General features: G+C 44.1%; 1 protein-coding gene across 1 annotated transcript; it reads right to left on the bottom strand.

The window, feature by feature from the left end:
- Positions 1–20,667: 20,667 nt before the first annotated feature.
- On the bottom strand, positions 20,668–21,140 carry LOC121877994 (keratinocyte proline-rich protein-like; the record flags this gene model as incomplete). The annotated part of the gene is made up of 1 exon (XM_042383953.1): positions 20,668–21,140. A coding segment is annotated over one exon (473 nt), but the record flags the coding sequence as incomplete, so codon positions are not given.
- Positions 21,141–21,943: the final 803 nt, after the last annotated feature.

Here is a 21,943-nt window from a genome sequence, read left to right as displayed (position 1 = left end):
GGAGTCTGCGTAGAAACATCTTGCATTCTGGGGCCCATCCCACCACAGAGGTTGTGAACACTAGAGGAGTGAAGCTGCCTTGATCAACGTTTTGAATTCTCTCCCCATATGCCCTTCTCTTGTCGTTCTCATTCCTCCTATGTGCAGCATCGAGAGCTAGGTTACGGTGACAAGCGGCCATGGGATCAAAAATCCTGATGTCGAAGAAAGCTCGCTGTCCCCGCGTCCAGAATCCTCGAGCACTGACGTCCACACGGGCTTCATTAGATGTGTTTGAAGTCCTGTGTTGGAAGATCTCGCCATCCAATGGAAGGAGGGTCGGTTCTACCATGACCTCCCGGCAGATTTCCTTCAACATATTTGCTGTGAGATCCCTTACCTCGTCATGCCTCATGCATATGAAGCCCCCTTTCTTGCACACCATGGCGTGATCGCCATCATAGGAAGAGCCACACACGCATTGGGAGGGCAAACCATCTACTGGCCAACCGTACCTTAGAGCAATGGCATCTGTAAATTCTTGTTTGTTAAGGCTGAAACCATTTGCCCTTATCGGTAACGTAGTTAACCAGTTCGAGGCGCCCACCTCCTGTGCTATAGCTACTTTTTTTGTCAAATTTTCTGGAACCTGCAGCAATAGTTGCTGCAACATGTCATTTTGGCAGTGCTGCCGATCTGTTGTAATGGACCTACGGATCTTATTAACTTCGCTGGTGTCCACTTCCCTTGTTGCATTCTGGGCTATTATGTGATCAGTGAGGGCTGCCGTGAGCTACTACTACTACTACTACTACTTTTTTTTTTTTTTTTTTTTTAAAGTGGCCTCCAGCCTCCTCCAATAGCCACACCTTCGCCACCATTTAATTACCTTAATATTAAATATCCTAATACATAAGTAGCTATACTATCTGTGTTAAATTAGTTGAGCTGCAGATCTATGCGGCATTCAGTGACTGTTGCCTCATAGTCAATATCTGCAGCAGTTGTCGGAGTTGGGGCAGAAGCTCTCGTTCCCCTGAGGCAGAGCAAAGCCGACTGAAGGAGAGAGAAAGACAGTCGACATCTCATCCAGGCTGTAACATAACTTCTGGGCTGCTGCTTCTGTTCGGAGATCAACTCCGCGAGTCTGGCGTAGAAACATCTTGCACTTGGGCCTATCCCACCAGAGGTTGTGAACACTAGAGGAGTGAAGCTGCCTTGATCAACGTTTTGAATTCTCTCCCCATATGCCCTTCTCTTGTCGTTCTCGTTCCTCCTATGTGCAGCATCGAGAGCTAGGTTACGGTGACAAGCGGCCATGGGATCAAAAATCCTGATGTCCAAGAAAGCTCTCTGTACCCGCGTCCAGAATTCTCGAGCACTGACGTCCACACTGGCTTCGTTAGATGTGTTTGAAGTCCTGTGTTGGAAGATCTCGCCATCCAATGGAAGGAGGGTCGGTTCTACCATGACGTCCCTGCAGATTTCCTTCAACATATTTGCTGTGAGATCCCTTACCTCGTCATGCCTCATGCATATGAATCCCCCCTTCTTGCAGACCATGGCGTGATCGCCATCATAGGAAGAGCCACACACGCATTGGGAGGGCAAACCATCTACTGGCCAACCGTACCTTAGAGCAATGGCATCTGTAAATTCTTGTTTGTTAAGGCTGAAACCATTTGCCCTTATCGGTAACGTAGTTAACCAGTTCGAGGCGCCCACCTCCTGCGCTATAGCTACTTTTTTTTTCAAATTTTCTGGAACCTGCAGCAATAGTTGCTGCAACATGTCATTTTGGCAGTGCTGCCGATCTGTCGTAATGGACCTACGAATCTTATTTACTTCGCTGGTATCCACTTCCCCTGTTGCATTCTGGGCTATTATGTGGTCAGTGAGGGCTGCCGTGAGCTTAAGTGAATTTTGATGTTCAGTGTCAGCAATCTCCTCTGGATTAGTTAGTCCCATCCCTCCCAGTCTTGGTGGAAGTGCAAGAAGTGCTCTTTCTGCTGGGGTTAAGTCAGGGTGTTTCACTAGTTTGGGAATGAACTTGACACTGATAGCTTCTTCCAGAGGGTGGAGGAGGGGTCCGATCTCAGGGATGGTACGCATCAAGTAGTTCCAGCGATGCTTGACTCCATGGGTGAATGCTGCAAAGGCCGCATGTGGCTCTGTGTTAGCAATCTCAGATAGAGCTTGGATTTCGCTGACCCACTCATTCACCTTTCCCGCTACGTACTCGGTCTTGAAGTCCGTAGTGCCAATTACTGCGCCTAGATGTCTTTGGCCGTCCTTGGTTATTTTGACCTCACTTCCGCCAAAAACCTCCAATGCCCGTTCATAATGTTCTGGCTTCACGATGAGGAAGGACTTGCTGGCGTTTGGGTGGTACCCTATTTGTGGACCACGTGATGTTACCAAGTCCCACCACTTTTTGATGCACTCCACTTTTCCTGCTCCTGTAAGGTCATCAGCATATGCCACTTGTTTGACCCCAGTTGTTTCAAATTTTATTTCTTGTTGGAGCACTGATAGGCCAATTGCATACATTGCCATTGCAACGGGGTCCCCTTGTGTTGTTCCCTCGGTCGACTGTAGGATGGTATCACCTCGTAGAGCCTTGTTGTTTACTATGTAGAGGTCTGAAGAATTCCTATACGAATTTTCAACATACATCGCAAAGCTTGGACACTTGATCTTGATGTTGTGCAGTGCAGCCTTGCGGTTAAGTATGTTGAATGCGTTTGAAGCATCCACCAGAGAACGGCCTCACAATCACGCTGCTCAAATATCAATCTCATGGCGTGAATGGCCGCCTCCTCCAGCCTGGTACAGCACACACTTGTAGGTTCCCTGCTGCTGCCCTGACTAATACACTACTACTAATACTACTACTACTACTAATAATAATAATAATAATAATAATAATAATAATAATAATAATATTAATAATAATAATAATAATAATAATAATAATAATAATAATATAATAATAATAATAATAATAATAATAATAATAATAATAATAATAATAATAATAATAATAATAATAATAATAATAATAAAAGTAAATGCATAAATGAAGTGGATGAGTCAACAGAGAAAAATTTTTTCAGAAAGACAAATATTACTTTTTCGTACCTCGTATAGGAAAAATATCTTAACATCTTGCTACGAGGAGTGAGGGGAAAAAACTCAGGCAGAAAAGACATATGAACCTAGTGCCGACCAACACACTCGTCTATATAACTTAGCCTCAGTAAGCTTCTCTCTGGCGTCTCATCTCCTGACCTGACTTTTAATCCTACTACATTCTGACACTTAAACTTATAAATTCCTCCAAGGACCACAAAAAAACTTAAAAGCCTGTAGCCTCAAGCGTCATTAGCGGGGGGGGGGGGTGCGTCAATTACACCCTACCAACATCGTATAAGACGCAGCAAGCTCATCTCTCTTGTTGACTCCCTGGCGAGTCGTCTTCACCAAGCGTCTTTAAAGTTATCTACCGACATATCTTGGAGAATCCTAAACTTCATACGATCTCTTATAGCGTGTTTCCTCCTCCACCCCCACCCACCCCACACACACCCCCCATCCCGTGTCCTCCTCCTCCTCCCCCCACACACACCCCATCCCCCACCTATGATATTAAGTGCGCAGTATACGAAAAGTTCTATTTGTGTGTCTTGTGAATAATTATAGTCTGGGTAAGCAATTTCTTGAGATGGTTCAGGACGTGATATTTATGAATTCTGCTTTTTGTGTGAGTGTGTGTGTCATGAAACTCTGTCGCTGCTTAGTCTAGCTTAAGATGCATCTGCATTGGCAACAGATGTACTGCGCACTCTGTCAGGCACCAGCAACAAAATGACAAAAATAATGTTGTCGTGTTAAAATCATTCAATTCGTTGATGGTGTCACTGCCTATAACTTAAACTTAACAAATGAATGTATTGACGCCTTTGGTATTACGGTTTAACTTAATCAGTACGATGAGCTAATCCCTTGAGTACGATGACCCAATCCCTCGACTACGAAGACTCAATACCGTGAGTAAGATGATTTAAACTCTTCTTTTATTTAACCTACTGAAGGAATTCTTGCTTTTGTTATATTCGCTATGTTCAATCGAATTTTTATATTTCAGCACGATATAAAAATGAAGTATTAATACGTGAGTGTCTGTCAGTTTGAGAATCAGCGGCACATAGACAAGAATATTTGAATTGAAAGGAAGTACAAGAAACCAGAATTAAACGAGGAGGTTTAGTAGTGAAACGTGGGTAACGAATACCGTAGACTTTCTTAACTTTACCCACAACTGTCGATCCATTAAGATGGATATACTTCTCTCTACCATTCTCACGTGTCCCACAACTAGTATATCGTTAATAAAAAAATAAAGTAAATAAGTTTCCAGTATCTCCACTACGAGTAACTAAGAACATAAAGGACATCAGAGCTCACCATGTAAACGACAGAAGTTCAAAGAAACTATTATCATTATATAATTCATTACATAAAAAAAATAAACAAATTGAGTTAATTACAAAAGCTCCACACCCCCGAGGCGAGTGCTTCATAATACAAGCCATGACGCGGGTCGGGGTTAATATACTGTATATTTATATATTTTAACCAAAGACTCGCCTTACTACTACAACACGTATGGATCACTATGTGTAAATATCCTTATAACATGTTTCAAATCTTTCCATCTAATACTACAGGAGGAGTTAATGGTGTAAAGTATACATTCGCTCACAGTATTATAGACTGACGGAGCGACTGAAGTAGAGGAACTACCTGTAGAAGGATAAAGTGGAGGAGGGTCGGATTGACTGATGTGAGGATGGTCTGGCTGAAAAACGTACTGATAGAGAGAGAGAGAGAGAGAGAGAGAGAGAGAGAAAACACTTAACTAGAAGAAAAACAAAACCACATCAGAATCCCTTTTCTACTCCACCTCCTCCTCCCCCCCCCTCCTTCCTCTCCCTCCTCCACCTCCCTTTCCTCCCGGCACTATTTCCTCCAGTACTTCCACAGCTCTCCAGGGACAGTCACGCTATTTAAAAAAATCTGTTTTCTTTTTTTTTTCGTCAGTCTGATACGGAAAAGAGGATTTTCTACTTCCGCGACCAATCTCAATGGCACGACTTCCTCTTTTGTTAAATGGAAAAAAAAAGATATGGATTTACCGTATAGTTCAAGAGTATCTGTCCAATTAATATTTCCATCCTATAAAGTTTTTTTCTAGATTACGTTTTGGTATTTGTTAAACGTAACCACAACTGTTTGATGACTTTTTCTAACAAATTCCGTACATAAATATATGGTTTTATTGTTGTTAGTCGTAAATAAAAACAATTTCCTTGATTTTTTTGTGGAGAGGAGGGGGGGGGAGGAGGAGTGTGGGGGGTTAATTTTAATCTTTACTGAAATTTCCACAAAAAAATCTTCCTCACTTGGGCTGAATGACGAGAAACACTACATCACCTGGCCTGGATAACGAGAAACACTACATCACCTGGCCTGGATGACGAGAAACACTACATCACCTGGCCTGGATGACGAGAAACACTACATCACCTGGCCTGGATGACGAGAAACACTACATCACCTGGCCTGGATGACGAGAAACACTACATCACCTGGCCTGGATGACGAGAAACACTACATCACCTGGCCTGGATGATGAAACACTACATCACCTGGCCTGATGAGAGAACACTACATCAAACACTACATCACCTGGATGACGAGAAACACTACATCACCTGGCTGGATGACGAGAAACACTACATCACCTGGCCTGGATGACAGACGAGAAACACTACATCACCTGGCCTGATGACGAGAAGCACTACATCACCTGGCTTGATGACGAGAAACACGAGCATCACCGGGCCTGATGACAAGAGAAACAACAAGGCCGCCCCGGCCTGCTGAGACGAGAAACACTACATCACCTGGCCTGGATGACGAGAAACACTACATCACCTGGCCTAGATGACGAGAAACACTACATCACCTGGCCTGGATGACGAGAAACACTACATCACCTGGCCTGGATGACGAGAAACACTACATCACCTGGCCTGGATGACGAGAAACACTACATCACCTGGCCTGGATGACGAGAAACACTACATCGCCTGGCCTGAATGACGAGAAACACTACATCACCTGGCCTGGATGACGAGAAACACTACATCACTACATCATAGTTATTTATTTTAGTTGAGTAAATTTTCTCGGGATATGAAGGATAAGAATGTTGTGTGTGTGTGTGTGTGTTATAATCTTAAAGCGTTCACGTATATGTAAAAGCTTGTAAACCCGGACCATTACGCTTTATAAACTCTCACCATCACCCGACCACATCACCATTAAAACTCACCATCACCTCTTCTCTTATATCTCACCATCATTCCTTTTAGCTATCTTTTTTATCATTACTTCTTCATTCATACTTCAGTGGTGCACCAGTAACCCTTCACCAGCATCGGTCCTCTAGTGAATAGTTCCTCCAGTCACCTCACCATCATTTCACCCTAATATCACCATTCTCATCGTTACCTCACTGTGGCCTTCCCAAGAACTTCACCATCTATTCACCATCTCTTTTACTATCACCATCACCTCACCATTACTTCACCATAACACCAGGGTCCGTTGCTACCCACACGATGACGTCACCATCTCTAATATCTGCAACGAGGACAATTTTTCTACTCCATGTCCGGTGCTTCTGGCTCGTGTGAGTAACCATAGTGTAGGTGTAGACAGCGGTGGTGAGAGTGCACTTGGTAGGCCTCTCCATTGTGGGTGAGAGACACTCATAATATTTAAAGTGTTTACCATGGAAGCTGTGACCCCCCCCCTAGTTCGCCAGGCCACCGCCAGGGGGACATTAATCAACATTCCAGAAGTTGTATTTATGTTACATGTGGTATTTTTGCAGTTTTTCTTCAATAATTGATTTATTTTCGCAGTTCTTAACGTGATTTTAAACTCAAATAGCAGAGTTACCGTGGCGCTGTTGTTTATTACTGTTTGGTATTCTTTTGTATGTGTTTTGGTAAAGGTTCTTGCAAAATGTCTTCATGATTCACGTAAACTCACGACACTCATACACATACACACACGACAGTCAAACACGCACACACAAGTGTATCTTGAGTTAGTAGCCAAGATTGGCTGTAAAAGGGCCACACACAGCTTCAATACAATTGTAACTCTGCTATTGGAGTATAAATTCAAAGAAATCCTGAGAAAAACTACGAAAATATATGAATTATTAAAGAAAAACAACAGAACCACCTTCAGAAAAGCCGACAGTAGACCCGTGGCGGTGGCATGACGAACTACGTCTAGCACCGCCGGGACCAGTTCGAGGCTGGGCCCAGCCAGTTGCTTTTTTTTTTAATGGGAATTAGCCCACCCGGGCACAGATCAAACGACCCACAACGGGGCCTGGGGGGGGGGGCGAAAAAAAGAACAGAAATAAATTTAAAATATAGAAGAAAAAGGTTATACTGTGTTAATGTACACCACGAGGAGGGTTTCTGTTTACTTGGGTTGGCGTCTCTTGGTGCCGCAGTAGGTGATTGGTGCTTTGGTAGAGTTAGTTTGTCTAACTGTCTCTGTCCGTCTGTCTCTCAGTCTCTGTCTGTCTTTGTATCTGTGTTTGTCTGTCCGTCAGTCTGTCTATCTGTCTGTCTCAGCCTCTCTGTCTTTCCACTATGTCGGTCTCTGGCTGTCTGTTCTGTCTCTCTGTCTGTCTGTCTGTTTTTTGTTGAAGGGAGTTGTTGAGTTAGGTTGTTTTTATTGAGAGGGTTGTCCCTGAGGTTGGGTATGGAGAATTGTAAGTATTTCTGTGCGGCTTTGTCTGGGGGGGTGGGGGTGTTGCTGTGTTTGGAGGTTGGTTGGTATTTTATTTTATTGTATTTATTTATTATTTTATTTTATTTTTTATTTTTTTATTTATTAATTTATTTATTTATTTTTATTTTGTTAATTATTTATTTATTTTTTGTTGGGGGGTGGGGGGGGGCGGTGGTCGGGTATGTTGATTTATAGGATAGGATTCCTTAGGGAGGATTTGTAGACAGACAGACAAACAGAGACAGTTAGAAAAACAGACAGACGGACGGACACAGACAGACAGACATTAAACAGACAGACACACAGAAACAGACAGAAACCGTCAGACAAACGGACAAACACACCGAAAGACACAGACAGAAAAAGACATACAGACAGACAAACAGACGAGCGGAGACATACAGACAGTCAGAGGCAGACAGGGAGAGACAGACAATCTTGGCTAATAACTCAAGATAAAGAAGGAATCGCCGTAAATAAGAAGGTCCGGCGCTCTTCTCAGGCTCGACCGCTGTCACCCAAACTGAAACAGACAAAACATTGACTCACCACGTAACCATAACGTATGTGATTGAGTTGTTAAGCAACAGGAACACTTTGGTAAAAGAAGAAATAATAACAACTTGTAGGAATCTCTCTGTCTGTCTGTTGGTCTCTGTCATATCTGTCTGTGTCTCTGCCTGTGTGTCTCTGCGTCCGTTTCTTTCTGTCTGCCTGTCTGTCTGTTTGTCGCAGACACAAGCAGACAACTGACAGACAGACAGACGGAGAAATAGAGGGACAGACAGAAACAGAGACGGCGACATAGACTAACATAAAGACGAAAGAGACAGACAGACAGAAAAACAGAGGCAGAAAATCAGAAAGACAGACAGATCGATATTGTGAGACAGACTGGCAGAAACAGTCAGACACAGAGACACAGATAGATGGGGGATGGGGGGATTCCACACCCTTCCCAATCGGAGGGTCCTGGTACCTTACCGTACACCACCTACACCACCATACCCCATACTACACCACCCACTACACCCCCACTACACCACCATACCCCACACTACACCACCCACTACACCACCCTACACACACACTTCCCAGTCGGTGGGTCCTGATACCTTACCGTACACCACCCTACACCACCATACCCCATACTACACCACCCACTACACCCTCACTACACCACCATACCCCACACTACACCACCCACTACACCCTCACTACACCACCATATCACCCCACCACACCACCCACTACACCACCTCAGCACATTAATTCTTCCCAGTCGGTGGGTCCTGATACCTTCCGTTGCCAACTACCGGATGGTGCCATTCTCCACCTCCCAGTCGGTGGGTCCTGATACCTTACCGTACACCACCCTACACCACCATAACCCATACTACACCACCCACTACACCCCCACTACACCACCATACCCCACACTACACCACCCACTACACCACCCTACACACACACTTCCCAGTCGGTGGGTCCTGATACCTTACCGTACACCACCCTACACCACCATACCTATACTACACCACCCACTACACCCTCACTACACCACCACACCCCATACTACACCACCCACTACACCCTCACTACACACCACCATACCCCACTACACCACCCACTACACCAATCTCTACACACACCCTTTCCCAGTCGTGGGTCCTGACACCTACTGCACACACCACACCACCATACCCCTATACTACAACACCCACTACATGCACCTTCACTACACCACCATGTTCTATACTACACCACCCACTACACCCCACTCACACCATACCCCACACTACACACCCACTACACCACCTCACACACACTTCAGTCGGTGGTCCTGATACTCCACTGCACCCCACACCACCATACCCCTATACTACACCAACGCACTACACCCTCACTACACCACCATACCCCATACTACACCACCCACTACACCCTCACTACACCACCATACCCCACACTACACCACCCACTACACCACCCTACACACACCCTTCCCAGTCGGTGGGTCCTGATACCTTACCGTACACCACCCTACACCACCATACCCCATACTACACTACCCACTACACCCCCACTACACCACCATACCCCACCCTACACCACCATACCCCATACTACACTACCCACTACACCCCACACTACACCACCCACTACACCACCCTACACACACACTTCCCAGTCGGTGGGTCCTGATACCCACTGTACACACACCACCCCACACACCATACCCCATACCACACCACCCACTACACCCCTCACACTACACCACCATACCCCCACACTACACCACCCACTACACCACCCTACACACACACTCCCCAGTCGGTGGGTCCTGATACCTTACCGTACACCACCCTACACCACCATACCCCATACTACACTACCCACTACACCCCCACTACACCACCATACCCACACTACACCACCCACTACACCACCCTACACACACACTTCCCAGTCGGTGGGTCCTGATACCTTCTGTATACCCCACCCTACACCACCATACCCCTTATACTACACCACCCACTACACCCTCACTACACCACCATACCCCACACTACACCACCCTACACATACACTTCCCAGTCGGTGGGTCCTGATACCTTCTGTCGGCGCCTGACGGATTGTACCATTCTCCACTTCCTGGGAAGGATGTGGATTCCCTCTCCTCATCCCCCACTCCCCATCATCCCTCTCACCCCACCCACCCCTTCATCCTCTCACCCTTCCCAGTCGGTGGTTCTTGGTACCTCCCAGGATGGGTGAGAGGATGATGGGTGTGGGTGGCTGGTTATAGTCGGGATGTCCTACACCACCAATACACCACCCTACACCACCCTACCCAACACTACCCTATTTTATGACGTATTATTTGTGCTGTCTCAATTCTGATGTTGTTGACAAATGACCAGAAATTACAGTAATTATAAATGTTCTAATTATTATTCTCAATTATATTAATCATTTAAGTTAAAAAAACACCAAAAGAATCGAACGACCCACCGCAACGCAACGAACCCAACGACCCACCGCAACGAACCCAACGACCCAACGCAACGCAACGAACCCAACGACCCAACGCAACGCAACGAACCCACCGCAACGAACCCAACGACCCAACGCAACGCAACAACGAACCTAACGACCCACCGCAACGCAACGAACCCAACGACCCACCGCAACGCAACGAACCCAACGACCCACCGCCGCAACGCAACGAACCCAACGACCCACCGTAACGCAACGAACCCAACGACCCACCGCAACGCAACGAACCCAACGACCACCGCAACGCAACGAACCCAATGACCCATCGCAACGAACCCAACGACCCAACGCAACGACCCACCGCAACGCAAAAGCAACGAACCCAACGACCCAACGCAACGACCCACCGCAACGCAACGAACCCAACGACCCAACGCAACGAACCCAACGACCCACCGCAACGAACCCAACGACCCACCGCAACGCAACGACCCACTACACTTTTTTTTATTTTTTTATTTTTTTTTATTTTTTTTATTTTTTTATTTTATTTTTTTAGTACACCGCCCACTGCACTACCCTCTCATCATCCCTCTCTTCCCACCCACCCTTCATCCTCTCACCCTTCCCAGTCAGTGGTTCTTGGTACCTTCTGTTGTTGGCTGACGGATGGTACCATTCCCCACCTCCCAGGATGGGTGAGAGGATGATGGGTGTGGGTGGGGGGTTATAGACGGGATGTCCTACCCTACCTAACCTTACCTTACCTTACACCACCCCACACCACCCTACCCAACACTTCACCACCCTTCACCACGCACTGCACCACACCACCCAACACCTACCCGAGAGTTTAGTTAATAAGTGATGAACTGGCTTGGCCTTGCCTCGATCTGGTGCTGGAGGAGCTAGATAGAGGTACTTACTTCGTCGTGTCACAGGCAGGGGAATTACTATCGACTTTTTGGAAGGTCTATTTATGTTACATTAGCTGTTTTTCCTGTTTTTCTTTAATAATTCATATATTTACGCAGTCGACCTCCAAAAGTAGACGTTTATTAACATAGAGATATAATGGGGCACTCCGTACAACATTCAAGCTATGTGGGCGTGTATGACTTGTCTTCTTGTGTACATGACTCTCGTGTGTGTGTGTGCGTGTATGACTGTTTTGTGCATATGACTGCCATGTATGTGTGTGTATGACTATCTTGTTGTGTACATGACTGTCGTGTGTGCGTGTATGACTGTCTTGTTGTGCATATGACTGCCATGTATGTGTGTGTATGACTATCTTGTTGTGTACATGACTGTCGTGTGTGTGTGTGTGTATGACTTTCTTGTTGTGTACATGACTGTCGTTTGTGTGCGTGTATGACTGTCTTGTGCATATGACTCCCATGTATGTGCGTGTATGACTATCTTGTTGTGTACATGACTGTCGTTTGTGTGTGTGTGTATGACTTTCTTGTTGTGTACATGACTGTCGTGTGTGCGTGTATGACTGTCTTGTGCATATGACTGCCATGTATGTGTGTGTATGACTATCTTGTGTATATGTCTGTTGGATTCTCAAGTCTTTGTCCACTAAATTCCCTCACCTAAACCTTCTCCATTACCACACCCCTCATCCCCCACCCTCCACTCTCACCCCGCCAACCCCCATCCCCCACCCTCACTCCCCCCACCCTTACCCCCAAATGGTGAATTCATCTACTGTAAGTCACTCTTTTAAATTGGGGCATTAAAAAAACAAAAAAGCGTCAAAACAACAGAGACTCGACCGGCTCACTACCTACCATGTTGATTGCCCGCACAAGATGGACGAACAGACAGAATCTCATAAAAATAAAGTTCTTTTTTTCGCCCCCCAGGCTCCGTTGTGGGTCGTTTGACCTGTGCCCGGGTTGGCTAATTCCCGTAAAAAAAACCACACGCAAGAGAGAGATAGAGGAGAACACAATATCAACATTGAAGTGACTTAGTAAATCATCCTTCCATTTCATTTCCAGGAACAACTTAGTTCTCCACGAGGTTCACAACATTACGCGTGGACAGCCATCGTTATTGGAACATGGGGAAATTTCGTCCGGCAACTATTTTTGAAACCAAAAGAAAGAAAATTGATTTGGATGGACATAAAATGTATAAATCTGCAAAGGAATAATATTTGTTATACGATATACTCCATACAGAACAGCACATGCAGAATTGTATTGTTCTTTTTAAAAGCGGTCCATGTTTGTGTACGAAAAATGCCGCCAGCCTCTACAGCGCCGTTTATATCCTCCAAATTCGCCTAACCATCATAAAAGGTAAGCCTTTAAGATAACTAATACAACTAATTTATGTGTAGAAATGTATTGAAATCAAATTGAACTAAAAAAAGTCGTAAATGGTCTATTTGAAGAGTGGTGAGAACAGCTTCCTCTGGGATGGTGAATGACGTCCTTTATCAGAATTAATATTTTCGTAATGAGCGCAATTAGTAACAGTCCAGCACTACCAAAATAATCATTTCCTTAGTATAATTACATATTAGCCTAGATTTCATATTTTAATAAGTCCAAATATGCCAGGTAACTAGTGCTAGGTACTTCCCAGGCATGTTTCATTTGTGCATCAGTTTAACCACAATTTGCTACTAATAAGATAAATTCAGTGACCTAAATTCATGTTTTATTTTTATATTCCCTTAGTGACTCGATGTATTACAAAAAAGAACTACTTTACGACTTGTTTGGGCTAACAGTTGGAGTGGTGATATTAATTAACTTTGCCATTCACACTGGTAGAATCAAATGTAGATATATTGGCTTTGTATGTCCATGATTTCAACAAAAATGAATAAGTCCTTCTAAAATAAATGGAATTGATGATATTATTATCTTTTTGGCCATCCAGCGAATTTAATGATTTTAAGTTGACCGATTTTTACCAGTTAAGTTAGGTTATGTTAGATTAGTTAAGTTGGGTTAGGTTAGGTTTGGTGACATTGAAATTATGTTTTTTCAAATGCCAAGTAGAGGTGGATGACCTAAACATTCATTTTACCAAATTGATTATGAGTAGATTAAACACATTAGTTGTGTTTTTTACAAATTCAGACCCCGTAAAGTTCTAATGACAATCACTTCATGATAGATGTTTCACCCTATACACTAAAGCTACTTTATATAAGAGGAAAAAATTAGCACCAAATTGTATTGTTTAATACCAAAAGAAGTCATTGATGATAATATTTAATAACAATATTTCAGGTATTACGACATGGTCGTCGGGACGGAACACCGTTGTAAGTCGAGGAGAGACTGTAATACATTTTCATCTTTAAACTCCTTGTATCTTACCTAACTCACCTTGATGCTCCACTCAATTATAACTAGATGCAATAATTGTAGAAAGTATTCACAGGTATGACTGCCTTTACCGTTAATTGTTTTTATATTACAATTCTTGGATATTCAAAGATAATGAAATTATGAATATTCAATAAATGTGATATACGTACAACAGAAATATGTCAGACTTGACTAATTAACTGTGACCATAAATTAACCTAAGTGAATTTGTCCTTAATCCAACCTTTAAAATATGAAAGACAGTATACTTTATTTTATTATAGTTAAGTCAGTTTCCAGTTAGGTTAAGTTAGATAGGTTAGGTTAACATTTTTATATAGATCATTAAAATTTTAAAGGGCTTATAATTTTTGTTCTATGAATTTCTCCAAAAAAAGGGATCAAAGTTTTGGAATCACCATAACAATATACACTACAGTACATTAGAAAAAACAATAATTTTTTTAGTGTGTTGCATATCAAACCAAAAAATCTGAGTTTCCTTTGGAATTTTTTATTTTATTTTTTTTTTAACAGACAAAATTACCTCTTTCCTATATCTCTTTACTGAAGCGGAAATAATAATAATAAAAATAATAATAATAATAATAATAATAATAATAATAATAATAATAATAATAATAATTTTATTGAGTGAAAGAAAAAGGGGGGGGGAGAGTGGAGGAGAAAGGGGAAGGAGGGAAAGGGAAGGAAGAGGGTAAAGGAGAAAGGGGATGGGATAGAGGGTAGGGGAAAGGGGGAAAGAGGTAAGGTAAAGGAGAGGAAGGGTGGGGTTATGAGGAGACATTATCCAATTTTTTGGCAAAGTTAAATTAAACTGTCCACCCGATAATGAGGTATTTCGTCGAAAGTCTTTGACCTAGAGCCGTGACCTAGAGCCGTGGCCAAGAGCCGTGACCAAGAGCCGTGACCTAGAGCCTTGCCTTGAACCGTGACCTTGAGCCGTGACCTAGAGCAGTGACCTAGAGTTTTGATCTAGAACTTTGACCTTGAACCGTGACAGAGTCGTGACCTTGAGCTGTGACCTAGATCCGTAACCTATACCCGTGACCTAGAACCGTGTTCTAGAGCCGTGACCTAGAACCGTGACCTAGAGCCATGACCTAGAGCCTTGCCTTGAACCGTGACCTTAAGCTGTGACCTAGAGTTTTGATCTAGAACTTTGACCTTGAACCGTGACAGAGTCGTGACCTTCAGCTGTGACCTGTGACCTAGATCCGTGACGTATACCCGTGACCTAGATCTGTGACCTAGAACCGTGACCTGGAGCTGTGACCTAGATCCGTGACCTAGAGCCGTGACCTAGAACCTTGCCTTGAACCGTGACCTTGAACCGTGACCTAGAGCCGTGACCTAGAGCCGTGACGTAGAGTTTTGATCTAGAACTTTGACCTTGAACTGTGACAGAGTCGTGACCTTGAACTGTGACCTAGATCCGTGACCTAAACCCGTGACCTAGAGCCGTGACCTTGAACCGTGACCTAGGGCTGTGTCCTAGAGCCGTGACCAAGATCCGTGACATATATCCGTGACAGAGCCGTGACCCTGAGTCGTGACAGCCATGACCTAGAACCGTGACTTTGCATCGTGACCTATAGCAGTTATTTAAGAGCCGTGACCTAGAACCGTGAGAGAGCCGTGACCTTTAGCCGTGACCTAGAGCCGTGAACTAGAACCGTGACCTAGAGCCGTGACCTAGAGCCGTGAACTAGAACCGTAAACCTAGTCCCGTGACCTAGAGCCGTGAACTAGAACCGGAAACCTAGCCCCGTGACTTAGAGCCGTGAACTAGAACCGGAAACCTAGTCCCGTGACCTAGAGCCGTGACTTTGCATCGTGTCCTATAGCTGTTATTTAAGAGCCGTGACCTAGAACCGTGACAGAGCCGTGACCTTTAGCCGTGACCTAGAGCCGTGCCGTGACCTAGTCCCGTAACCTAGAACCGTGACCTTGAGCCAGGACCTACAGCTGTGACCTAGAGCCGTGAACCTAGTCCCGTGAACTAGAACCGTGACCTAGAGCCGTGACCTAGAGCCGTGACCTAGAACCGTAAACCTAGAGCCGTGAACTAGAACCGTAAACCAAGTCCCGTGACCTAGAGTCGTGACCTAGAGTCGTGACCTAGAGCCGTGAACTAGAACCGTAAACCTAGTCCCGTGACCTAGAGCCGTGACCTAGAGCCTTCCATCTATACTCACATAGCCTTTATCACTTCTTAATTCAGCAGCATTACACCCACCTACCAAGTTTTATTACATCTATCCAGTTCACTTTATTGCAACCTTCTTCAAAATTATATTCAATATCGACGAATATATAATGTAACTTTGATGTTAGCCGTTGAAATCCGTCTTAAGATAATTTAATTCCAAACAAACATACAAGGCGTGACCCCCTCCTCCCCCCCCCTCCCCGCACACTGTAGATAAATAAACGCTTTAACAACATTGAAAAATAATCCACATAAATCACGTCACAACAACAATGGCTGGACGTGCATGTCAGGTTCCCATTCAGTATTTTTATGCAAAGTTCATTTAAATGTAAATATCAGTTGTGATCTGTCAGCACGTACACCAGCTTAAGAGCTGACAGTGCCGTGGTAGTGTGGTGTACTCACAACGGGTGAGGCACGGACCTCCTCTTAGTGCACACAATTTCAACTACCATTTGTTTGTGTGTTAAAGGGTCTATATAATTACAAACGAACTCATCGCTATATGTAACTAATTCTTGTGATTAATTACACACTATTATTACCATTACTATACCCAGAGATGATGATGATGATTATTATTATTATTATTAGTAGTAGTAGTAGTAGTAGTAGTAGTAGTAGTAGTAGTCATAGTATTGCATTTTTTATCATTATAATTATTATTAATATCGACTTCACTCCCCAATTCCACCCCAAAGCAAATTATCGACCTAATCTTTAACACCTTCAATATTAATGTCGTATTTCTCTTTCAGCTCCAGCATTAAGTTAACGAGCACTTAGCGTTGTAATAAGCTACATTTTTGGGTGCTTGCAGGTAGTGTATAATTAAGCAAGCGACCCCCCCCCGAGTCCACGTAACGTCACCCACTGACAAAGTTGAGACCAAAATCAAGCGACCTAACACTTATCCCTCCCACAACTAAAAATAAAGTATAATAATAATAATAATAACCACAGCTATTATTCATCACATATACAACCAATACCTGACAAACACCGACCAAACAGCAGCTATCACTCCATCACTATGGGCATGCTTAAGTACAGTCGCCCGTGAGACGCCCGGTACAGATCTAGGGGCTGGCAGAGAGACGTGGCGAACCTGGGAGGTGTTCCGTCCTCCATGGGATGAGTTGAAATGTACGAAAATGTGTCCTTAGGAAACCCAACTTTGGACGAGATGAGGGTTAGGAAAACAGATGAGGAGAGGAGGGAGGGGTGAATATAAAGTGTGGAGCGGGTTATTATTAAGAAGTTACACAGCAGCGTGTCTTGTTCAAAGGGTCATATACGGGAGTCATTTATTATCGTTTGTGGAAGGACATCATTTTTTAAAGGTAATCATGCATACACAGACACACGTACGTACAGTAGAGAGAGAGAGTGTGTATTTGAGAACCAATGTGACTAATCATTATGAGCGTATACGGTTAAATGCTCTTTACCAAATTTAACTGTGTAATACCAATACAAGTCCTTGATCAGCAAATAGAAAAACAAAAACCTTCCATACAATTAACAAGTTTCTGCACTACAGTATAACTTCCTCGATACACCTGGGTGATTAATAAGGTTACGTGTTCTGTTTACCTGTGTGTGTTTCTTATACTATAGAGTATTTTGAACCAGGTTTATCACTTAATTTTGGTACTGTGATAATGTTGCCCTGGGGACATCACCGGTCCTATAATGTTGTTTTGGTACAAATGAAATGATTATGATCAAGCTGCAGCGGCTCACTGAAATAAACCCCACATATTAAATTATACAAATGGCAGTTTATATAGAATAATGAACATACAAAATAACATTCTACACAAAATTATCTATAAAATCACTTAATTTATATAACGAATATCATAAGAATTTATATAAATTACTGAACATATCAAATGGTAATTTACATAAAAAAACATTAATATTTATATAAAATTTCACACTGAATTCACCAAAAATAAAAGATGAAAAATAATAACTTACATGATAAAGAATAAAAAAAAAGACTTGACAGAAAACAAAAACCTAAACCACCGCCAATTTACGCAAACATTTATTATCATCACCAAATATTAACCTTAGAACAACTTATCGAGGAAAAAAAAATTCATCGCATACAGACTAAGTGACATTATTTTCCCTCCAAGCTCAGGTTAACCCAGTAACATTTGGCTGGATATTAACAAATGCTGTCCATTGACGATACAAACCTCCAATTTTAGCGAGGTTAAAAAAATATATACCCTGTATATTTAAATGTTGCATGGGATCTAATTCACGAAATCTGTTTAATAATACAGTATGGAGTGTAGATTTATCGACAGGAATGGGGGTCTGGTGGGGGGAGGGGAACTGATGGAGGGGGAGGGGGAAGGGAGGGAAGTGTTGGCGAGGGAGATAGGGTGGCTAGCAAAGGTGGGTACATCGGAAGTGAGCGTGGAAGGGAGGGAGGAAGTGTAGACGGAGGGAGGGAGCGTAGAGGGAGAGACAGAATGTGGAAGGAGGGAGAGAACGTCAAGGAAGGGAGAAAACGTCAAGGGAGGGAGATAACGTCGAGATAGGGAGAGAGGGAGAGAATGTGGAGATAGGGAGAGAGCGGGCAGGGAGGAAGAGAACGTGAGGGTAGGGAGAATGCGTGGAGGGTAGGGGAGAGCGTGGATGGAAGGAGCGTGGGGGTGGGGAGGGAGCGTGGGGGTGGGGAGGGAGCGTGGGGGTATATATATATATACTGTATTCTTTTTAATATTAATGACAAAAAATATCAATTTAGCCAATTTTATTTCGTCATTCCAATTATACATTCATGCCTTTTCACCAGATTAACAGGCATGAAGGAAGCTTTACCTGGGCACAGTTTTCCTTACCAGATCCCGCTGTAGATTTCTGACTACTGGTACAGGAATAACAGACACTTCCCAAGGTGTTCATGTATATATAACCTGTAATATGGAGTCACAACCTTCAGAACAATTTCGTGAAAATATAAACCAATTGTCTCTTGAATCATTCTTAGAAATAGATCTTGGCTGAATTTCATTTTGTATATTTATTGTATATCTGGAGGATGCTGAGTTTGTATGAACTGAGGCGACACCAACACAGTTTTAAGACAGAGTTAAGAAGTTTCTGGACACAGATACACATCCACACGACAGACAAGTGTTAGTACAGTATTATTCTACACCAAAGGTCCGCAACCTTTCTATTTCCGGTTGCATGCGGCCAGAAAATTAAAATTTGCGGCCGTCATGACGGCATCCAAAATGTGATGAGTGGCCGCCTAAGTTGATAAAGTAAGATGAGGTTGTTTGAACACTTGATGCAACCAAATGTGATACTCTTTGTTACACTGAGAAACATTACACCTGGCAGCTGATAACACACACACACTCAATGCTTGTAATGATAACAGCCCAAATTCACAGGGTTTTTTTCTGAGATTCAGAATAAGATAATTTTGCCCCCATTTGTTTCAAGTCCATGATTTTTTTTGACGATATATTGACGAGGCAGGTCTTGGTGATGCACAGTTGTAGATCCTGGACCTACAGAGTCATTAGTGGAATTTGGGGGAAAAAAAGTGCATCACATAACAGAGACACCAGTAGACTTCAGGTTGTTTCAATGTTGCCAGCAGACTTACGATAAGAACAAGTACACTACCGCTCACTAACACAAAGGAACTTGTGGGAGCAGCATCTACCAAATTTGAACCAGATTACACAAAGCTTCCCTACGAGTCTTAAGTAACCATTTTCTTTGTATTGTTGAAAGTGAAATATATTTAACTACGCTCAGTAATATACATTTTCACCCAATAGGTCACTTAAATTTGTCTTGTATAAAGTACTTGTGTAAACATGTGGTTTAATTCCACACTTCTTATAATGCCCAGTTCCTGTTGGATTTTTTTCTTGTGAATTTAACACATATTGCTTAATGACACTGTGATGACTGCGGCCGGTGAGGTAACTACACATCCCAACTACTACCTTTATAACTACACTAAACCTCACAGCGTCATAACAAGCAGTAGAGGTTATCAAAATTCTCTACTACAACACCCGCTCCTAGAACCAACCTAAGGGCAAGTCAGGGAAGGGTCAGGGCAGGGCAGGGCAGGATCAGGTCAGGTCATGGCAGGGCAGAGCAGGGCAGGGCAGGTCAGGTCAGGTCAGGTCAGGTCAGGTCAGGTCATGGCAGGGCAGGTCAGGTCAGGGATCAGATCAGGGCAGACAGGAGGCAGGAGTCAGGGCGGAATGGGTCAGGGGGCAGGGGCGAGGTCAGGTCAGGGCAGGGCAGTGGGGCAAGGGCAGGGCAGTCCTTGGCAGGGGCAGAACAGAGACAGAGACTGGAGACAGGGCAGTCCAGATCAAGAGACAGACAATCAGGATCAAGAGACAAGGCAGAGGTGGGGCAGGGGTCCAGATCAGGGGCAGGAGCAGGGCAGGGCAGGGTCAGGTCATGGGCAGGGCAGAGACAGAGGCAGGGCAGGATCAGATCGAGACAGAGGCAGGGCAGGGTCAGGGCAGGGGAGCAGGGCAGGGTCCAGGGCAGGGCCAGGGGCCAGGGTAGAGGCAGGGCAGGCAGAGGCTGAGACTTGAGGCAAGTGAGATCAGGGCTTGAGGGCAGGGCAGAGACAGGCAGGATCAGATCAAGACAGGAGGCAGGAACAGGGCAGGGGTCAGGCCGGGCTTGGGGTGAAACCAAGAACAGAGACAAAGACAGGTAGATCAGATCAGGGCAGGGCAGATACAGAAGCTCTACTGACAGGAAACACAACACTCAATATTGTCTTCACCAGTATACCTCAGCTCAAGACTCCAAGACACAGGTGTATATTACTGAATCAAGACTCAACGTACAGGTAGCAGAGGTGAGATAACCGAGACAAGTGTATGACAAGTGTGTGACAGGTGTGTGACAGGTGTGTAACGTTACTCGCAGCGATAAAATAAATAATGAATATCTACCTGACCACAATACGTTGACCACATTACACTGATCTCACCATGAAGATCACACCATGAAGATCACACCATGAAGACCACACCATGAAGATCACACCATGAAGCCCACACCATGAAGATCACACCATGAAGCCCTGTTCAACCATCTTCCCGTAGGCTTCCACCTCACCTGTATGAAGGGGGGGGGGGTTAGTTCCGCTCAGGTATGTGTGAAAAGTAAACAAAGAAATAATCGTGGCCAGAAAACAACAGTGATGTGAATTGAGGAAGTTGTGGTTGGGAGGTCACTGAGAGGAAGTGTCGTATTGCTCATCAGTCAGTTGTTTCTCGTTTGTGTTGTTGTTGTTGTGGTGGTTGTTGTTGTGGTGGTTGTGGTTGTTGTGGTGGTTGTGGTTGTTGTGGTGGTGGTGGTTGTGGTGGTGGTGATGGTTGTGGTGGTGGTGATGGTGGTGGTGGTGGTGGTGGTTGTTGTTGTGATGGTGGTGGTTGTGGTTGTTGTGGTGGTGGTGGTGGTGGTTATGGGATAA

Source organism: Homarus americanus, unplaced genomic scaffold (genome assembly GCF_018991925.1).
Source record: "Homarus americanus isolate GMGI-L3 unplaced genomic scaffold, GMGI_Hamer_2.0 scaffold56115, whole genome shotgun sequence".
In the NCBI taxonomy this organism is placed as follows: Eukaryota; Metazoa; Arthropoda; class Malacostraca; order Decapoda; family Nephropidae; genus Homarus; species Homarus americanus.
Note: the sequence above shows the minus strand (reverse complement) of the source record. Positions and strands in the feature narration are given on the sequence as shown.